The sequence below is a fragment of the Zalophus californianus genome, chromosome 4, assembly GCF_009762305.2.
Source record: "Zalophus californianus isolate mZalCal1 chromosome 4, mZalCal1.pri.v2, whole genome shotgun sequence".
Taxonomy (NCBI): domain Eukaryota; kingdom Metazoa; phylum Chordata; class Mammalia; order Carnivora; family Otariidae; genus Zalophus; species Zalophus californianus.
Window position 1 is genome coordinate 54859813 of NC_045598.1, and position 20779 is coordinate 54880591.

The 20779-nt window shown below is 34.1% G+C and overlaps 1 protein-coding gene and 1 non-coding gene across 5 annotated transcripts in view; one reads left to right on the forward strand and one right to left on the reverse strand.

Moving 5' to 3' along the window:
• The window catches only part of DNAI4 (dynein axonemal intermediate chain 4), a 97525-nt gene that overhangs the window by 25159 nt on the left and 51587 nt on the right, over positions 1-20779 (reverse strand). For 3 of the 4 annotated variants that reach the window (XM_027610542.1, XM_027610519.1, XM_027610508.1), the window contains 2 exons: positions 17252-17407; positions 10895-11089 (listed from right to left, as the gene is read on the reverse strand). In XM_027610542.1, coding sequence (XP_027466343.1) covers positions 10895-11089; positions 17252-17407 — 351 coding nt within the window. The remainder of the gene's footprint in view (positions 1-10894; positions 11090-17251; positions 17408-20779) is intronic. The other variant, XM_027610536.1, reaches the window with a different exon arrangement.
• On the forward strand, positions 17120-17224 carry LOC113917376. Its single transcript, XR_003518218.1, has one exon. It is a non-coding gene; the product is annotated as a U6 spliceosomal RNA (small nuclear RNA).

Below are 20779 nucleotides of genomic sequence, written 5' to 3' on the forward strand. Positions count from 1 at the left end.
ATGCCTTACCAATAAGTCTACTTCTTGTTCACCAGTTCCAATCAGCATAATATCATCAATGTAATGGACCAATGTGATATTTTGTTGAAGGAAAAAGTACCTGCAGACTAAATTATGACATAAAGCTGAAGAGTTGACACAACTCCAAGGTAGGGCAGTGAAGGTGTATTGCTGGCCTGGCTAGCTGAAAGCAAGCGGTTTCCAGTGGTTTTTATCAACAGGTATTGGGGGGAAAAAGGCATTTTCTGTGTCAATAGTTACATACCAGTTACCAGGGGATGTGTTAATTTGCTCTGGCAATGAAACAACATCTGGAACAGCAACTGCAATTGGAGTCAACACTTGGTGAAGTTCACAATAATCCACCATTATTTCCCAAGATCCTGTGTTTTCTATGCAGGCAAAATGATTAGTTGAATGGGGGATATGATGGGAGTCAATACTCCTGCATCTTTCAAGTCCTTGATGGTAGCATTAATCTCTACAATCCCTCCAGAATTGTGGTATTGCTTTGGTTTACTATTTTCATAGGTAGAGGTAGGCCTAGTGGCTTCTATTTAGCCATTTCCTACCATAATAGCCCTCATTCCACAGGTCAAGGGTAAACACAGGGATTCTGCTGGTTGCTAAATATTTCTATTCCAAAGTATACATTCTGTAACAGGGGAAATAACTACAGGATGGGTTCAGTGACCCACTAGACCCACTAGAAGATGGACTTGAGCTAAAATTCCATTGATTACCTGACCTTTCTAAGTCCTTATCTGGCTAGTAGACCACAGTGATGTTTTGGGTCTTGTGAAGTTAGTGTCTGTTCAAAGCTAGTGTCCAGTAATCCTTGAAATTTCTGATTGTTTCCTTTCCCCCAATGCATATCACCCTGATTAAAGACTATAGGTCCCTCTGGGGAAAGCTGAGAGAAATATTAACAGTATATATTTTCAACAGTATAGTGGGATATCTCCCCTTTATTCAAGGAATTCTGGGTCTGAAAACTGACTCAATTATAGCAATTGCTTAAAGGGCTATGATTTTGCTTTGGTATTTCAAGTTATACTTCTGCTCACTTGACTCTTCTGTTTATATAGATCATATAAGAATTTAGGAGAAGACCGCCTTTTATGGGCTGAACTGTGTCTCCCTAAAATTCATATATTGAAGCCCTAATCCCCAGTACCTTAGAGTGTAATGGAGACAAAGGCTTTAAAGAAGTGATGAAGTTAAAACAAGGTCATTACTTTGGGTCCTAATCAAATATGACTGCTATCTTTATAAGAAAAGGAATTTTAGACACATCAAGAGACACAAGGGATGCACATACACAGAGAAAAAAACCATGTAAAGAGACTCCAAGAGGATAGCCATCTGCAAGCCAAGAAGAGAGGCCTCAGAGGAAACCAACTCTGTTCACACCTCAGTTGTGGGCTTCCAGCCTCCAGAATTATGAGAAAGTAAATTTCTGTTGTTTAAGCCACCCAGTTTGTGGTATTTTGTTATGGCAGCCCTATTAAACCAATACAGCACCTACCTATTTCTCTTCTAGGGACACGATGATCAACTAGCCAATACCATGGGTTTCTGTGAGTCAGACTATTCTGATTTCTGCTAAATCCACCCTAACATCTGATAAATCCACCCTAACATTCCAATCTCCCTAAGCCTTTGGATACCTTTCTCTATAGTGTCCCAAAGTAGTTTTGACATTTCAACTTCATTTAGTGGAAACCACATTTTGGTCTAATATTAGCAAACAAGGAAGGAAGGAAGGAAAGAGAGAGAGAGAGAGAAAGAAATAAAGAGAAAGGAAGGAAGGGAGGGAGGGACGGAGGAAAGAAAGGAAGAAAAGGAAGAAAAGGGAGAAAAGGAAGGAAGGAAGGAAGGAAGGAAGGAAAGAAGGAAGGAAGGAAAGAAGGAAGGAAGGAAGGAAGGAAGAAAGGAAGGAAGGAAGGAAGGAAGGAAGGAAGGAAGGAAGGAAGGAAGGAAGGGCCAAACTGAACTAATTAGAGCCATTTCTAATCCCCTGAGCTACAACACTGAGTCCAGAATCTCTGCTTAGTGGACCCATATCAGTAAATTTGGCCTGATGTAACTTTATATTCCTTCCATTATTACCCTACACCCTTAATATCTATTCCCACATTATAATCCCTATTCCCAGGTTTCTGCCTGTATAAATTGGAAAAATCAGCAGTCAGTTCTCCAAGAAGTCATAACAACTCAAAAATGTATATAGACCTAACAAAATACATGAAACAAAAAACAATAGATCTGAAAAGAGAAATAAACAAATCCACAATTATAGTTCAGATTTCAACACTCCTATCTTAATAACTGATAGAATAGGTAGGCAGAAAATCAGTAAGTATACAGATAAACTGAACATCACTATTAACCATCTTGACCTAATGACATTTATAGAACATTACATCCCAAAACACCAGAATACATATTCTTCCCAAGTGTCATAGCAAATTCTTTAAGATAGACCATATTATGGATCATAAACAAACAAAAAAACCTTAACAAATCTAAAAGAATAGAAATCAAAGTATATTCCCAGACCATAATGGAATTAAATAAGAAATTAATAACAGAACTATAGCTAGAAAATCCCAAAATATGTGGATATTAAGCACCACATTTATAAATAACACATGGGTCAATGAAGACGTCTCAAAAGAAATTTTAAAAATATTTAATGAAATGAAAATACAACATATCAAAGTATTATAAGAGTCAGCTAAAGCAGTGCTTAGAAGGCATATTTTAGGAAAGAAGAAAATTAAATATATATTTTACATGTGATCCACCTATTTACTCCTAGGTATTGACCCAAGAGAGAGGAAAGCAAATGTCCAAGCAAAGACTTGTATACAAATATTCATGCCAACCTTATTTGTAATGGTCCCAAACTGGAAATAAATATTAATCAACAGGTGAAAGAATAAACACAGTGCATGATATTCATACAATGGAATAACCATCAGTAATAAAAAGAAATGAACTACTGATACATACTACATTAGTGAACCTGAAAAGAATTTTGCTGAGTGAAAAGAAGCCAGATAAATAAGAGTGCATAATGTATGATTACATTTATATAAAATTCTAGGAAATACAAACTAATCTATATAGGGATATAAAGCAAATCAGTGGTTTCTTAAGGATGAGGGAGGGGCAAGGAGGAACAGGAAGGAAGGATTCTAAAGGACATGAAGAAAAATTTGAGGGTGATGAATACATTCATTACCATTATACATCATTTTATATATCAACAATTGTGGTGGTATGTTAAAGTTTATTAAATTGTATACTTTAAATATGTGCCATTTATTGTATGTCACTTACACCTCAATAGCTGTTAAGAAATAACAGTGGTATGGCAAAAAAAAAAAAAAAAGAAATAACAGTGGTATATCACTCTTTAAATGAACCCAAGATAATATAAATACTGCAGCACTTTTTAATTGTGAGAAAATTCATTGATATGCATAGATTTTAGCTGTATAGTTTAATGAATTTTGATAAATAGACACACCAATGTAACCAACACACCAGTCAAGATAGAGAACATATCCATCAACCAAAAAAGTTTCCTCATGCTACTTTCCAGTTAAGGTCAACCCACCACAGCCAAGCACTGGTTTGATTTCTATCACCTCAGATTAGTCTTGTTTGTGATAACATATCACATAAATGGGTTTGTTGGTATGTATTCTTTTGTGTCTGGCTTCTTTCACACAAAAATGTTTTTGAGGTCCATCAAGGTGTATGTAAGTAGTTCATTTTTATTGCTGAATTATGCTCCATCATTTGTTTATGCATTGACCTGTTGATGGATATCTGGGCTGTTTCCCAGTTTGGGGCTATTATGAATAAATTGCTATGAGCATTCTTACATAAGCTTTTTTTGCAGACATATGTTTTCTTGGGTGAATACCCAGGGACAGGATTATTGGATAATTGGGTGGATCTATACTTAACATTTTAAGAAACTTCCCAGCAGACTTCCAACATGGTTGCACAATTTTATACTCCCACAACAATATATAAAAAAACCCAGTTACTCCATATTCTTGCTTGGTGTTGTCAGTCTTTTTAATTTTAGCCATCCCAACTAGTGTATAGTGGCATTTTGTTATGGTTTCAACTTGTATTTCCTTGACAACAAATTATGTTTGGTACCTTTTAAGGTATCTATTTATCATTCATGTATATTTTTAGTGAAATTTCTGTTCAAATCTTTTGCCTACTTTTTATTAGACTGTCTATGTTTTTTATAGGTTGTATGTGTCTTTTACATATTCCTAATTTATGTCTTTGGACAGATGTATATTGTAAACACATTCTTCTAGACTGTTATTGCATTTTTTTCCCTTAACAGTGTTATTCAAAGAGCAGACATTTTAACTACCGTGAAAGCCTTATCAATTTTTTTCTTTCATGTCTTGGGATTTTTATGTATTAAATAATCTTTTCTTATGCTAAGATCACAAACATTTTCTCTTTTGTCTTCTTCTAGAACTTTTTAGCTTTAATTTTTATATTTAAATCTATAGCCTATTCTGAGTTAATTTATATGTATGATATGACATGGGGGTTGAGGTTCATTTTTTCCTCCCTCATATGGATGTCCAATTGTTTCAGCACCATTTATGAAAAGATCAGTCTTTTCAAATTAATTCACCTTGGCATATTTGTCAAAAATCAAGTGACTATATAGGTCTGTGTTTATTTCTGGACTCACACACTACTCTATCCCAGCCATCTGTATGTCTGCCCTTTGACAAATACCACATTTCCTACATTACTGTAGCTTTATAGCAAATTGCTTGTGATCAGATAGGGTAAGTCCTTCGATTTTATTCTTTTGTTTCAAAATTAAATTTGTTATTCTAGTTCGTTTTCCTTGCCATATAAAATTTGTGATTTTGACAATTTAATTATCTTTAAAAAATTTTTAAATAGTAAGAAATGTCTCTTACTTTCACTCACATTTTCCAATTCTAGCACTCCATTAGTTTGTGTAGATCCTAATTTCTGTTATTTTTTATCAGTCTGAAGGACTTCCTTTAACATTTCTTGCAATGCTTGTCTGCTGGCAATGAATTCTCTAAGCTTTTGTTTGTCAGAACATGCTTTTATTTCACCTCGATTTCTGGATATTTTCTCTAGGTGTAGAATATTTTAGCACAGTAAAAATGTCATTGCATTGTCTTCTGGCTTCTGATGAGAAATAAGGTCATTATTAGCTTTATTCCCCAAATGTCATGTATTTTCTCTGGCAACTTTTAAGATTTTTTGACATATTAGTTATGATGTGCCTCAATGTGGTTTTCATTGTGTTTATCTTGTTTAGGTTTCATTGAGCTTCTAATAATTGGTTTAAGATTTTTTTCAAGTATGGAAAATTTTCAGCTACCCTTTCTTCAAATATTTTTCTGCTTCTCCTCCTCTCTTTTCCACTACTACAATCCCAATTTCATGTATGTTAAGTCATATGACCTTGCAACACAGGTCACTAAGGCTCTTTTCTCTTTTCTTTTTTTCAAGCCTTATTTCTCTCTGTACTTCAATTTGGAATGTTCCTATTGCTTTGTCTTTAAGCTCACTGATACTGATCTTCTGCAGTTTTTAGTATTCTGATAAGACCATCCAGTGAACTTTTCATTTCAAGTATTATATTTTTCAATTCTAGAAGTTCCATTTAGTTCTGTATGTAGTTTTCATTGTTTTACTGATTATATTCTTATTTCCCTTTAAATCCTTAAGTATATGTTAATAGCTTTTTCTTTAACAGAATTTTTTTGAGGAGTTTTAGGTTCACAGAAAAAATTGAACTTAGAGAAAGTTCCTCTACAATCAAACCCAGATATATGCACAGCCTCCCTCAAAATCATTGTCCTGCACCAGTGATACATTTGTTATAATCAGTGAACCCACAATGACAAATCGTTATCACCCAAACTCTATAGTTTACATTAGGGTTCACTCCTGCTGTGCACATTCTAAGCGTTTGTACAAATGTACAATGACATGTACTCACCATTATAGTATCATAGAGAGTAGTTTCACTGCTCTAAAGATCTTATGTGCTCTGCCCATTCATTCCTCCCAGCCCTCAATTCCCCGGCAACCAATGGTCTTTTTACTGTCTCCATATTTTTGTCTTTTCCAGAATGTCATACATTTGGAACCATACCATATAATTGCCTTTTTAGACTGGCTTCTTTCATTTAGTAATATGCATTTAAGTTTTCTCCACATCCATTCATGGCTTGAAAATTCATTTCTTTTTTGTGCTGAATAATATTGCATTGTCCGGATATGCAATGATTTATTTATCCATTCACCTACTGAAGGAGATCTTGGTTACTTCCACATTTTGGCAATTATCAATAAAACTGCTGTAACCATTTGTGTGCAGGTTTTTGTGAGTATATAAGTACTCAGCCACATTGGGTAAATACTAAGGAGTGTGATTATTGACCATATGGTAACAGTATGTTTAGTTTTGTAAGAAACTGCCAAATTGTCTTCCAAAGTGGCTAAACCATTCATTGTGCAATCCCACAAGCATTGAATGAGAGTTCTTGTTCCATATCTTTGCCAGTATTGGTTGTGTCAGTGTTTTGGATTTTCACCATTCTAATAGGTGTGTAGTGGTATCTCATTGTTGTTTTAGTTTACAATTCCCTAATGAGATATGATGTTGAGCATCTTTTTATATGCTCATTTGCCATGTATATATTTTTTTTGGGGGGGAAGTGTCTGTTAAGGTCTTTTGCCCATTTTTTGATCATGTTGTTTTTTATTATTGAGTTTTAAGAAATATTTGTATGTTTTGGATGAGTCCTTTAATAGATATATCTTTTGTAAATATTTTCTCCAGTCTGTGACTTAACTTCTCATTCTCCTAACAATGCCTTTTACAGAGGAGAAGTTTATCATGCCTTTGGTGTTAAATCTCCAAAGTCATTGCCATACTCTAAGATCATTTAGATTTTCTCCTATGTTGACTTCTAGGAGTTCTGTAGTTTTGCATCTTACATTGAAGTCTATGACCTATTTTGGGTTAATTTTTGTGAATAATATAAGGTCCGTGTCTGGATTCTTTATTTTGCATGTAAATGACCAGTTGCTTCAGTACCATTGGTTGAAAAGACTACCTTTTCTCCATTGTATTGCCTTTCCTCTTTTGCCAAAGATCAGTTGACTATAATTATGTGGATCTATTTGGGGGCTCTTTATTCTGTTCTGCTGATCTATGTGTCTATTCTTTTGCAGGTACCACACTGCCTTGACTACTATAGCTTTATAAGTCTTGAAGTCAGATAGTGTGGGTCCTCCAGCTGTGTTCTTCTCCTTCAATATTGTGTTGGCCATCCTGGGTATCCTGGACAAAATTCAACACCCATTTATCTTTGAAAATGGTTAGAAAACTAGAAAGAGAGGGAAATTTCCTCAAACCAACAAAAGGCATCTACAAAAAATTATACCTAACATCATATTTAATGACAAAATATTGAATACTTTTTCTTAAGTTTAGGAATAAGACAAAGATATTTGTAATCTTGGGGCAGACAAAGATATCTTAGAGAAGACATGGAAAACATTAACTACAAAAGAAAAAACTGATAGATACAACTTCATTAAAATTAAAAACTTCTGCTATCAAAAGAAAAATATATTGGTAAGTCACTGACTTAGACTTAATAGTTGTAATACATGTATCTTTCAAAGAGCTTGTTCCAGAATATATAAAAATAAGCTCCTATAACTTGATTTTAAAAAAGAAAAGATAATTCAATAAAATGGCAAAGGACTTGACCAAACATTACATAAAAGAAGAAATGTAAGTGGCCAAAAAAAGCACATGAATAAGTATTCAACATGATTAGTCTTTAGGACAACATTAAAAGGACTGCCACATCAGCTGTTATCAAGAATGTAGAGCAACTGGTAATCTTGTACATTGCTTGTGGCAGTGTAAGATGGGACAAGTACTTTGGAAAGGTATTTTGCAATTCTAAAAAAATTAAACATGCATCTTTCCAATGACCCAAGATTCCACTTCTAGGTATTTTCCCAAGAGAAATTAAAACATATGCCCACAAAAAGACACAAAAATGACCATAGCAGCTTTATCATAAAAACCCCAAACTGGAAACAGTCCAGGTGTCCATCAACAGGTGGAATGAATATTCAAATAATTATGATATATTCATAAAATGGAACAGTACTCAGGGGAAAAAATGAACCACTTATCACACATCAGCCTTGATGAATCTCAAAAACACTATGTTGAGTGAAAGAAGCCAGACAGAAAAGAATAAAAGTGGCCCTGGAACAACACAAGTTTGAACTGCGTGGGTCCACTTATATGTAGGATTTTTTTTAAAGAGTTAACAGCAAAAGCCACAGGCATTTATTTACAACTGTCCACCCCACTCTCTAAAGATGGAATGGAAGGCAACTGGCACAGAGGCAGCACTTGCTACATGAGTGCCTGGGGAGCATACTGAGGGAAGGTCTGCAGGTTGCCATAAGTGAGGATAGGATGGCCAGGTGGTGCATCAAGGGCTAGCAAGCAGAAAGTTAAGCTAAAGCAGAACACACTCAGAGGGCAGTGATGGCATTGTGCAGGGAGCCCCATGTCCCCCAGAGTCCTCCAGCCACTTGCCTCCAGAGTTGCTTCAGGGGAGCCATGGACCTTGGTCCTGTTGCCGGCCTAGTGCAGATTCTGGTGGCTGTGTCTGTAATCTGCAACCAGCGCAGGCTTCAGGTCAGAATTAAACAAAAGCCTTATCTGAATTACCAGAAACCCCAGCATTATGAAATCTATTTGGGAACTGGCTGCCCTGTAACTGGAGGGATGTTGGATTTCTTTGAGTTCCTTTATCTCTCTTCTTGTGGAATCAGAATTGAAGAGTGCCCATGGGGTACTCTCATCGAAAGTTCAATTATTTATGTGCCGGCAAATTTAAATATGTATGACTGGTTACCTCCCGATATCCTGATATATTCAAAGAAAGTCTGTATTCACCTTTGTGCAAAAAGAGAAAAAGAATAACGGTAGTAAACGTGGGGCAACAGTCCAAGGGCCAGTGGGATAGGAAAAGTCAACATCACCTCAAATGGAAAATGTGGGGACTCATCCACAAGTGTCTTTTGGGGCAGGAATGAACCTATACATTCTGCATGGTGAGGTAACCTTGCTGACCTTGGCATGGTGACTGTCTGAGGATTGCACTGCCTGGAAGAAGCTGGATTGGTGCCCATGGATATCATCTTTTACCAATTCATAAATGATATTTTTAAATGAAGAACTTGCTCCAATGTCTATATTAATGAACTCTTTAGGTAGGGGGGAAAGGAGCTTCCCTAGATTTTAAATTTGTAATAAAGGCATTTTAAAAAGAAAAAAAAAGAGAGAGAGAGAGAGAAGTGTACTCCTGTTTGGCTGCAGCTGAAATGGCCACCTCAGGTGGTACACCTGGTATACAATTCCAGGCAGTGGTAAAGCTCTATTTTGCCTCTAGACTGCTTTTACCACCCATAGGCCCACCCAGCAGCTGCTGTTGAGCTGAGGCCACCAGACTGCCGAAGTTTGTCATTCTGGGACCAGCCCTTCCTGCTGCCCCTGGCCCAGGCTCGAGTATATACAAAACTGTAAATGTATTTTCTTTTCCTTATGATTTTCTTAATAACATTTTCTTTTCTATAGGTTGCTTTATTGTAAGAATATAGTACATAATACATATAACCTACAAAATTTGTGTTAACTGACTGTTTATGCTCTTGGTAAGGCTTCTGGTCAATAGTAGGCTGTTAGTAGATAAGTTTTGGGGGAATCAAAAGTTATACTTGGAGTTTCAACTGTGCCAGGGTCATCATCCCTAAGCCCTGCCTTGTTCAGGGATCAAAGGTACTTACCAAATGAGCCCACTTACATGATATACCAAAACAATTCATCTATGATGAGAAATATCAGATTAAATGCCCGTTTATGGGGGGTAAGGTTTAACTGGAAAATAGCACAAGGAAAATCTTAGGGTTTGTAATTTATTCTAGGCAATGGGAAGTTACTGAAGGTTTTTTAACAGTTAAGTGCCACCATGTTCAAAGCCATGTATAGGATACATCAGCACACCAGGAGAGTAGAGTGGAAAGAGAATTGGAATGAGATCAAAAGAACTTGTTTGAATGCCTAGCTTTGTCATGGACTAAACTTGGAAAGTTTCTATGTGCTTCCTCTTCATTCAAAAATTGAAAGGTTGAGTTAATCCCTAAAATCTTTCAAAATATTCTGTGAACGTATGAGATGGGATTTGTAGCAATAAGAACAGGAAGAATGCCCTTGCAATAAAATTAAGGAAAGGTAATAAGCACCAGAACCTGGAAGGTGTCAATGGCAATGGAGAGGGGCTTTAAATATGAGAAAATAATTCAATGCAGGGGCAAGAGAGAGAAAACAGTCACAGAAGCTTCTGAAGATTTTAATTTAAGGAACTACCTCTTTTTGTGGGCTCTAAAGTTTGAACTCTAGTGTTACTTGGATGTTTAATGCTAAAAGCTGTATAAATGTGTCTTGATAAGTGATAACCCAGTCTGGAGGTTACCTTTAGAAATAACAACTCCATTTAATTCTTTTAATTATTTGAGCTTATCAAAATGTGAATTTTTTAAAAGATTTATTTATTTGTCAGAGAGAGAGAGAGACGGTGCTTGAGTACAAGCAGAGGGAGAAGCAGGCAGAGGGAGAAGCAGGCTTCCTGCTGAACAAAGAGCCCAATGTGGGACTTGATCCCAGGACCCTGGGATCATGAGCTGAAGACAGACATTTAACTGCCTGAGCCACCTGGACATTCCCAAATGTGATTTTTAAAAATACCTTTTAAAATAGGAAGCTGACGATAAGCTGCAAGTTTTGGCTGAAATAAATTTTCCATTAGAACTCGTTCCATAAAAAATAAATCCTGACGAAACTTGTCAGATTTCATTATTGACTCTGAGTGATCTTCTTCATCATCATAGATTTTAGTGAGAATTACATTTTCTATATCCATTAAAGAACTAGCTTCACTATCTGTAAAATACAAACATGATGCAATGATAAAATAATTTAAATAGTATTAGATGATTCATGTATTCTAAGTATTATAAAAATCACATTTTTCAGTATTATTTGTTCTCTTCCAATATTCAACAACTTCAATGACACTTATTGAATATCTTTTATGTACCAAGCACAAGGAAGATTTACATATATTATCTCATTTTGGAATTCTTAACCATTCAAAAATGTACTGTTTATCAGAAGATAAGCAATGATAACCTCATTATCAAGCAATGATATAGGTAATTTATATCTCTGTACATTGTTATTCAAATTGAAATAAGATTATTAGTCTTCAGATAGAGGTCTGATTTGATTATTGTTTTTTAGGATTGCTACACCACTGTGTTAATTTTTTTTTTTGATGCTAAAATAAGCTACCAAAAACTTAAGTGGATTAAAACCATGCACATTTATTATTTTGGAGTTTAGTAGGTTAGAGGTCTGACCCAGGTCTCACTGGGCTAAAACCAAAAAGTTAATTAGGATTATGTTCTTTCTAGAGGCTCTAGAGAATTCATTTCCTTATTTTTTTCAACTTCTGGGGGCCACCCACACCCTTCTTGAAAGGCAACATCATCACATCTCTCCAACCTTCTTCTGTTATTACATCTCTCTATGACCACAGCTCAGAAAGGTCTCTACTTTTAAGTACCCATATGTTTAGACTGGGTTCTCCCATTCTACTAACAGAAACTACAACAAAGGCTCTTGGCCACATTTTCCCCTCATTCTTTCTGCCTCCCGACCAACCTAGGTGCTTCTCTGTGTAGCCCACAGCATACAACGTCTCCTCCTCTTGAGATCTGTGAGTATAACAAGCTATCTTTTCAATGGCAGTAGTGTCCTAATCTGTTGACCTGGCCATATGCCTAAATAATAATAAAATCCACATTAAAAAAAATCATCTACAAGAAACCCAATTTAAATGTAAAGACACAGATAGATTAAAGGTAAAGAGATAGAGCAATATATACTGTTAACACTAATCAAAAGAAGACGAAGTAGCTATATTTAATTTCAGACAAAGTAGACTTCAGAGCAAGGAAAATTATCAGAAATAAAGAGGAGAATTGCAGAATAATAAAGAAGTCAATTCTCCAAGAAGACATAGCAATCCTAATCATTTATACAGTGGAAAACAAGACTACAAAATATTTAAGGCAAAAACTGATAGAACTGCAAGGAGAATTAGACACATCCACTGTTATAATTGGAGACTAACACTATTTTTTTAACTTTATTTTTTAAGATCTTATTTATTTAAGAGAGAGAGAGTATGAGCAGGGCGAAGGGCAGAGGGAGAGGAGAAGCAAGACTCCCCACTGAGCAGGGACCAACCCCCCCCCCAATGTGGGACTTGATCCTAGGACTCCGGGATCATGACCCGAGCTGAAGGCAAACGCTCAACTGATTGAGCCACCCAGGCATCCCAAACACTATTTTAATAGAATACATATTTTTCTCAAGCTCACTTGGAATACTCGCCAAGCTAGACCACATTCTGGGCCACAAAGCACATTTCAACATACTTAAAAGAATAGAAATCATACAAAATATGCTCTCAGACCACAGTGGAATTAAACTAGAATTCAACAAAAGGATAGCTGGATAATCCCAAAATATTTAGAAATTTAAAAAAATAATAGGTCATTGTTTGTTATATGCAAACAAATCATGGAACACTACATCAAAAACTAATGATGTAATGTATGGTGATTAACATAACATAATAATAAAAAAATAAATAAAATAAAATAAAATATAGAATATCATTCTGCTTTCAAAAAAAATAGGTCAAAGAAGAAGTCTCAAATGAAATTTTAAAATATTTAAACTAAATTAAAATCAAAATATAACTTATCAAAATGCGTGAGATGCAGCAAAAAGAATGCTTAGGGGGAAATTTACAGCATTGAATGCATATATTAGAAAAGAAGAACGATCTAAAAATTAGTAATCTAAGCTTCCATCTCAGGACACTAGAGTAAGAAGAGCAACATAAGCCTAAAGCTAGCAGGAAACAAATATATATATATCAATTAAAGCATAAATCAGTGAAATTGAAAACAGGAAATCATCAGAAACAAGGAAATTAAAAGTTGTTTCTTTGAAAAGATCAATAAAATTCACAATCATCAGCCACGTTACCCAAGAAAAAAAATAGAACATATAAATTGCCAGTATGATCAATAATAGAGGTGTCATCACTACTGACCCCATAGACCAAAGGAATAATAAGGAAAAACTGTGCATAACTCTATGCCCACAGATTTGATTACTTAAGTGAAATGGAACAATTCCTTGAAAGAAATAAACTGCCTAAACTCACACAAAGTGAAATAGATCATCTGAATAGGCCTATCTCTATTAAAGAAATTGAATCAATAATTAGTAAATTTCCAAAATCGAAAATAGGCCCAGATGGTCTTACTGGTGAATTATATCAAACATTTAGGACATGTTTATACAATCCATTTCAGAAAATAAGTAGGGGGAACACTTCCCAATTCATTTTGTTAGGCTGGCATTACTCTAACACCAAAACAAGATGAAGACATTACAAAAAAGGAGAATTACAGAACAATATTGCTTATGAAAACAACACAAAAATCCTCAACAAAATACTAGCAAATCAAATCTAAGAGTGGATAAGAAGAATTATATACTCCAGCAAAGTAGGGTTGGTTCCAGGTATACAAAGTCAGTGCAACACACAAAAATCAATTAACGTAACCCATCCCCATCAATAGGCTAAAGAAGGAAAATCACATTAGATTCAAAAAACTCTTTAGACAAAATCTAACACCCATTATGATAAAAAGTCCCAGGAAACTGGAACACCTGGATGACCGAGTTGATTAGGCATCTGATTCCATTTGGGCTCTGGTCGTGATCTCAGGGTCATTATCTCAAGGTCCCCAGATTGAGCCCCGAGTAAGGCTCTGTGCTCAATAGGGTGTCTGCCTCTCTCCTTCTCCCTCTGCCTCTCCCCCTACTCACATGCATGCTCTCCCTCTCTCTCTCTCTCTCTAAAATAAATAAATCAAGCTTAAAAAAAAAAACTCCCAGGAAACTAAGAATAGAAGTGAATTTCCTCAACTTGATTTTTAAAAAATCTATGAAAAACCTACAACGAACATATTTAATGGTGAAAACCTGAAAATTTCCCCACTAAGTTAAGGAACAAGGTTAGGATGTCCCCTCTCACCACCTTTATTCAACATCATACTAGATGTCCTAGCTAATATAATAATTCAAGGAAAAGAAATAAAAGTTATACAAATTGGAAGGAAAAAAACTTTCTAGATGACATAGTTGTTTATGTAGAAAATCCCAAAAAAATTGTCAAAAAAATAAAATTCTCCAACTAATAAGCAATTATAGCAAGGTCACAGTATACAAGATTAATATACAAAAGTCAATGGCTTTCCTCTAATGAATAATTAGAAATTGAAATAAAAATCATACTACTATTCATATTAGCACTAAAAGTTAAATGCTTAAGGTATAAATCTAACAAAACATGTACAAGATCTACATAAGGAAACTACAATACTCTTATGAAAGAAATCAAAGAAGACCCAAACAAATAAATTTTCATGGATAGGAAGTCTCCATATTGTTAAGAAGCCAATGCTTTCCAATTTGATCTATAGATTCAATGCAATCCCGATCAAAATCCCACCAAGTTATTTTATGGATGTTGACAGACTGATTCTCAAGTTTATATGGAGAGTCAAAAGACCAAGAATAGCTGACACAATACTGAAGAAGAACAAAGATTGACACTACCCAATTTTAAGAATTACTATAAAGCTCCAGTTAACAAAGACAATGTGATATTGGTGAACGAATGGACAAATTGATCAGTGGAACAGAATAGAGAGCTCAGAAATAGACCCACACAAATATAGTCAACTGATATTTGACAAAGGAGCAAGAAAATTCAAGGAAGTCTTTTCAACAAATGAACTGGACATCCATATGTCAAAAAAATGTAGACATAGAATTTATGACTTTCATAAATTTATTTACAAAATTTAACTGAAATGAAACTTAGACCTAAATATAAAATGCAAAACTATAAATTTTTGTAAGACAACATAGGAGAAAATCTAGGTAGCCTTGGTTTGGTGATAAATTTTTGGATACAATACCAAAAACACAATCTGAAAGAGAAAAAAATGTTAAGTTGGACTTTATTAAAATTGAAAATTTCTAGTTTGTGAAGGATTGTTAAGAAAATGAAAAGACAAGTCCCAAACTGGGAGAAAATTTTGCAAAATATTTATCTGAAAAAGGACTTACTTTATAATTCAAAAAACTAAACAATAAGAAAATAGTTCTGGTCTCCCCTATCCCCTTAATTGGCTATAATACTAAAAAAAAAGTATATTTTTATTTAGAATTACAGTTCTTGAATATGGTTTTATTATCCATTTTGCTTTTAAAAACACACCCATATACACAAGAAATAAAAAATCCACAAATTGAGACAATTTTCTTTTAGGACCTTCCACTTAACACTTTTTCTGTGTGTCAATGGCCTTAATAGAGGTGGAGTACGTATATCCAATTTTGAAGTCCCAATGTAATTTTCAGTCTAAGATTGATGTTTTTCCTAGCAATTTTTGGTAGGAAAAATTTAAGCTTCTAAAAGCAAAACTGCTATATGGACATTAACATTTAAGCAAAAAAAATGTTTCTTTAATAATAACTAATAATTCATTCTTTCCCTTCATTGTTCTCCGAGAAAATAAACTGGTGTTCATTATAAACAACTTTAAGGAAAACATGGCTATAGTGTACATGACTGTAAATATAATTTTTAAGAACTAAAGAATATAGGTAACATATTTAAAGTTTCATTTTTTTGAAATATTAAACTTAAGATCCAATGATAGACCAAAATATTAGGTGGCAAGTCCTGTTGATCCAGAGTCTCTGAAGGAAATGTAGTCAGTTATAAATAAGGTAATTATTTTCTAAAAATTATCAATTCTCTTTAAACTTGATTTTTCAAAAATATTTCCTGATTTACTATTTTTAAATATTACATTTGTCTTTGAGTAAAAATGGGTGAGAATAGAAATATTTTAATTTATTTTATGACAATTTGCCAAAACTTTACCAAAACTTGCCAGGGCATAGTTATTCTGAAATTAGGACTACCCTTATATGTAGTGATATCATTTTATAAGAAAAATGACTCAGAAGTTCAGAATAGGGAGAGTAAAACTGTATAACTGTATAACCACAAAACAATCAGAAATGGAACTTCATAAATTTCTTATAACTGGACTTTTTAAAAATTCTTCCATATTACTAAGTATATTTGGAAAGCTAAAATTTTGTGTTGACTTTAATTAAAGCATTTAATCTCAAAACTTAGAATACTAAAAGATAAAGCTGTAATGCAGCATTTCTCAACCTTGGTAGTATTACATTTTGGCCAGGCAGTTTCTAGTTTCTTGTTGTGGGGGCTGTTCTGTGTACCAAAGGATTTTTAGTAGTATCCTTGGCATTGACCCAAAAGATGTCCTCATAGTCATGAGAACCAAAAATGTCTCCAGATATTGCCAAATGTCCCCGGAGGGAGGTAAAATCATCCCTAATTAAAAGCCATGGTTGTTAATTTATCTCCATTTTAAGTTGTCATAAAGTTAGCATACATTCTTTTTCTTAGAAATTGTACAGTCTACAGAAAGAAAAAGAGAGAGAAAATTATGGAACCCCCACATTCCCATATATATGAAAGAGAACTTAAGAGCAAGTAAAAAAGCAACAAAGGAAGATAGAATCTTTGAAACTCTTGACAGGTATCCAAGGAAAATTAAATTTTTTAGTTCAGAGTCCAAGATGATGTGAAAGAGTAACAATGCTATTTCTGAGTAAAAGTTGTAGTTTTATGTTCCACCAGAAAGTAAGTATTGTAACTGCTAAGAAAGAATTTATTTACAATGGTATGTGAAAACATCATTTTAAAAAAACTGAGAGTGCTTGCTTAGGCAGCAATATAGTAATACTGGAATGGTACAGAAAAGATTAGCACAGCTCCTGTGCAAGGATGACATGTAAAGTCATGAAACATTCCGTTTAAAAAGAAAACTGAAATAAATGAAATCTTACTTTTGTCTATAGTACTCCCTGGTACTCTTTGCTCTTGATCTTTAGAAGGTACAATTGTTTTACTACTTGATTCAAGCATAGATTGTTTTGCTGGTAAACATGAAAGCTCCATAGCATTATAAGAATCATACAAATCCCAAGTACTGGACATTACACCTAAATAAAGAGACAGAAAGGTAAAAATTATTTTGAATCAAATTCTAATAGTTTAGCTTATATATAACTAGTTACAACAAAATCTAAGGTAAGAACATCTGCTTAAGAAAAGAATACTATTTTTTTACAATGGCAAGAAGTAAAGATGAACAAGAAATAAATCATGAGGACAGGTTGAGATCCTTAGCTATCACACTTTTTGCGTCTACGTATACATTAGTGTTTTAATGATAACTCCAGATTATCTCACCATCCTTTCTGATCCCCACACCTGTCTTCCCTCTATCCCAACCTGATGGTGCATAATCTCATCCGTCTGTCAGCATAGGTCTTGCTTGATATGGACCTGGACAACCGTGTCGCAATAAATTATTTAGTGTTCTTTTACTTATGGTTAACATGTTTATATTCTATAGAACTTTTAATTTATAATCATCTAATTCCGTTTTTATCACAAAAAATCTCCTATATATTTATGTGGAAAGATTATACTTGTTGGGAAATTGGTAGACTCTGTTCTCAAGAAACTTGTAGAGTAATATGGTTATTATCTTCCCTTTTAAAAATTTTTGTTTACATTGGCTATGATTTTTTTCTAATGAGTAAATATAGGAATGATCTCCAAACAAAAATTGGAAATGTTATTTATCTCGAAATTAAAAAAAGTTCCAACCGTTTTCATTACTGATATAACAATGAAAGGTTCATGTAGCCATTACTTTATCAGTGACCATTTAATAAAATATTCCTATGTGCTAAACTTGCAAAAGTTTAAAGTACAGTGAATAATTCTTTTCTCTGAAAATGAAAACAAGACCTAGATATAATAAATGCAACTACTTCATTATTGTAACCTTTATTTTCACCAAATAAAATGAAGGAGCTCTGGATTTCACAATGTTTTCAGTTAGTAAGAATGTTAACTCACATTTCATAATAACATTTCTACTTTATTGAACTTATCTTAATAATCTAACAAAGTTATACACAGAATACCTCATCTATTTTGCTGATTTGAAAAAGGTACAATTTCCATGTTCATAAAGTAAAAGAACATAAAAAAATATGTCTTTGAATATTGAATTACCTAACCTTCTTTTTCTTCCTTTAACTGAAAGTTTAGTAATTTGAGTATATAGAGATATATCGCTACATCGTCAGCAACAATTGCTACATAAATAAAGGTATGTGTTATAAATGAACAATATAAAATGTTAGGGTGATTTAAAGTTGTTTCTTGTTTGAAGATAAATAACATTGGTAATTTTTTTTAAGATTTTATTTATTTATTTGACAGAGAGAGACACAGCGAGAGAGGGAACACAAGCAGGGGGAGTGGGAGAGGGATAAGCAGGCTCCTTGCGGAGCGGGGAGCCTGATGCAAGGCTTGATCCCAGGATGCTGGGATCATGACCTGAGCCAAAGCAGACGCTTAACGACTGAGCCACCCAGGCGCCCCAACATTGGTAATTTTAGTTTGGGTACCATCATGACATCTATATATTTGAATAAATTAACCTAAGAAATAAAAAATCTCAAACCATATGCCATAATACCATGTACAAAATGAAACAATAAATAATAGTGATTGTTTTTTGTTCCTTTTGGGGGGGTGGAGTTTTTTTAAGTTTTTATTTAAATTCCAGTTAGTTAACATACCGTGTAATATTAGCTTCAAGTGTACAATAATTCAACACTTCCATACAATACCTGGTGCTCATCACAAAAAGTGCATTCCTTAACCCCCATCACCTATTTAACCCATTCTCCCACACATCTCCCCTCTGATAATCATCAGTTTGTTCTCCATAGTTGGGTCTGTTTCTTGAAAAAAAAAAATTGAATGATTGTGACTTTCCAATTTTAAACTGCTATATTCTACTAAAGAAAGTTTTTGGGTTTGTTTTTTTTTTTTTGACTTTCCAGTTTTATACTGCTATATTCTACTAAAGAAAGTTTTTTTTTTTAAGATTTTATTTATTTGACACAGAGAGAGACAGCCAGAGAGAGAACACAAGCAGGGGGAGCAGGAGAGGGAGAAGCAGGTTTCCGGTAGAGCAGGGAGCCGTACAAGGGACTTGATCCCAGGACCACAGGATCATGACCTGAGCTGAAGGCAGACACTTAACCATCTGAGCCACTGAGGCACCCCACCTACTAAAGAAAGTTTTAACTAGTATCAGAAAAAAGTATTCCCAACTGTACCTGTGTTTTGAGCATTTCTGAGTCTACGATATATCTAAATAGTTTTTACCCATTTTAAAATACTGTTTCTATCTACTAGTTTAATTCAGACTATAAAAAGAGAACAATTAGCCATATAACATAGAAAAATAATTTTACTTTTTAGCTGAGTAAAAAGATATGCTCACTATTAAAAAAGAAGAAAAAAGATAAATATGACTTGTATTTCCATCACCCAGAGATAATAACTGCTAACATTTTGGTGTACATCCTTCCAGATTCACATACAAACAAACACGTGTGTATTTTTTTAATAAAAATGAGCTCATATCACATGTTTTTATAAAAAATATTTTATTATAGCATAATATACATAGAAAACAAGCTGGCTTTATGAAGTCTACAGTTGTAGGATTTAACTATATTTTTAGAAGTTACCCGGGAATACTAGTACATTTATTGAATTATCCATTTATTTGAAATGCCACTTTTATCATAAGTTACCATATGTATACTGTTAGATGGAAAATTTTTTCGTCACTTTCTATGAATCTTTACAGGGAACTTCAACTAAATTAACACCTTGGCCTCTCTATGTCCCTCATTCACTCATTACCAGAGAAAAAGTGACTAAACCTATAGGAGAGTTTAGGAGAAGGAATTGCTCTCAGCCACTTTTGGATTCTTTTGTTAGGTCTGTTCAATGGCAGAAAGCATGCTTTCTGTTCTGTTCTCACTCCTAAAAAAAGGAGGTCTTGCTTGTCTAGCTGTGCCAGTTATGGCTGGTAAGGTCTACTCTGGAAGGAAGAAATGGCAAGTCCACTGAGCTGCAGATTTGAAGCTATATTTTTTTAATTATCTTTATCAGTAATAAAGATAATATGTGATTTCCATCTCTCTGACTTCTGAATCTCTTTCAATTTCATCCCAAATCAGGCAAAGAAGACATGTGCTTTTTTTTACTGATCCATAAGACTTTATTTTTTTAATAAATGGTTTACTGATATTACATTACAAAGAATGACAAAATTGTATCATCTGTATTTCTAGATTTATGGCCACCCCATAGAAAGAATCTTTGGAATAGAAAAAAAGTTTTTAAGAATTTGTTTTCCCATAATCATAAAGCTGTCATACTCAGTCTGGGCACAGCTGGTGCAACATTTTCCTCAATCCACAGGCTCCATT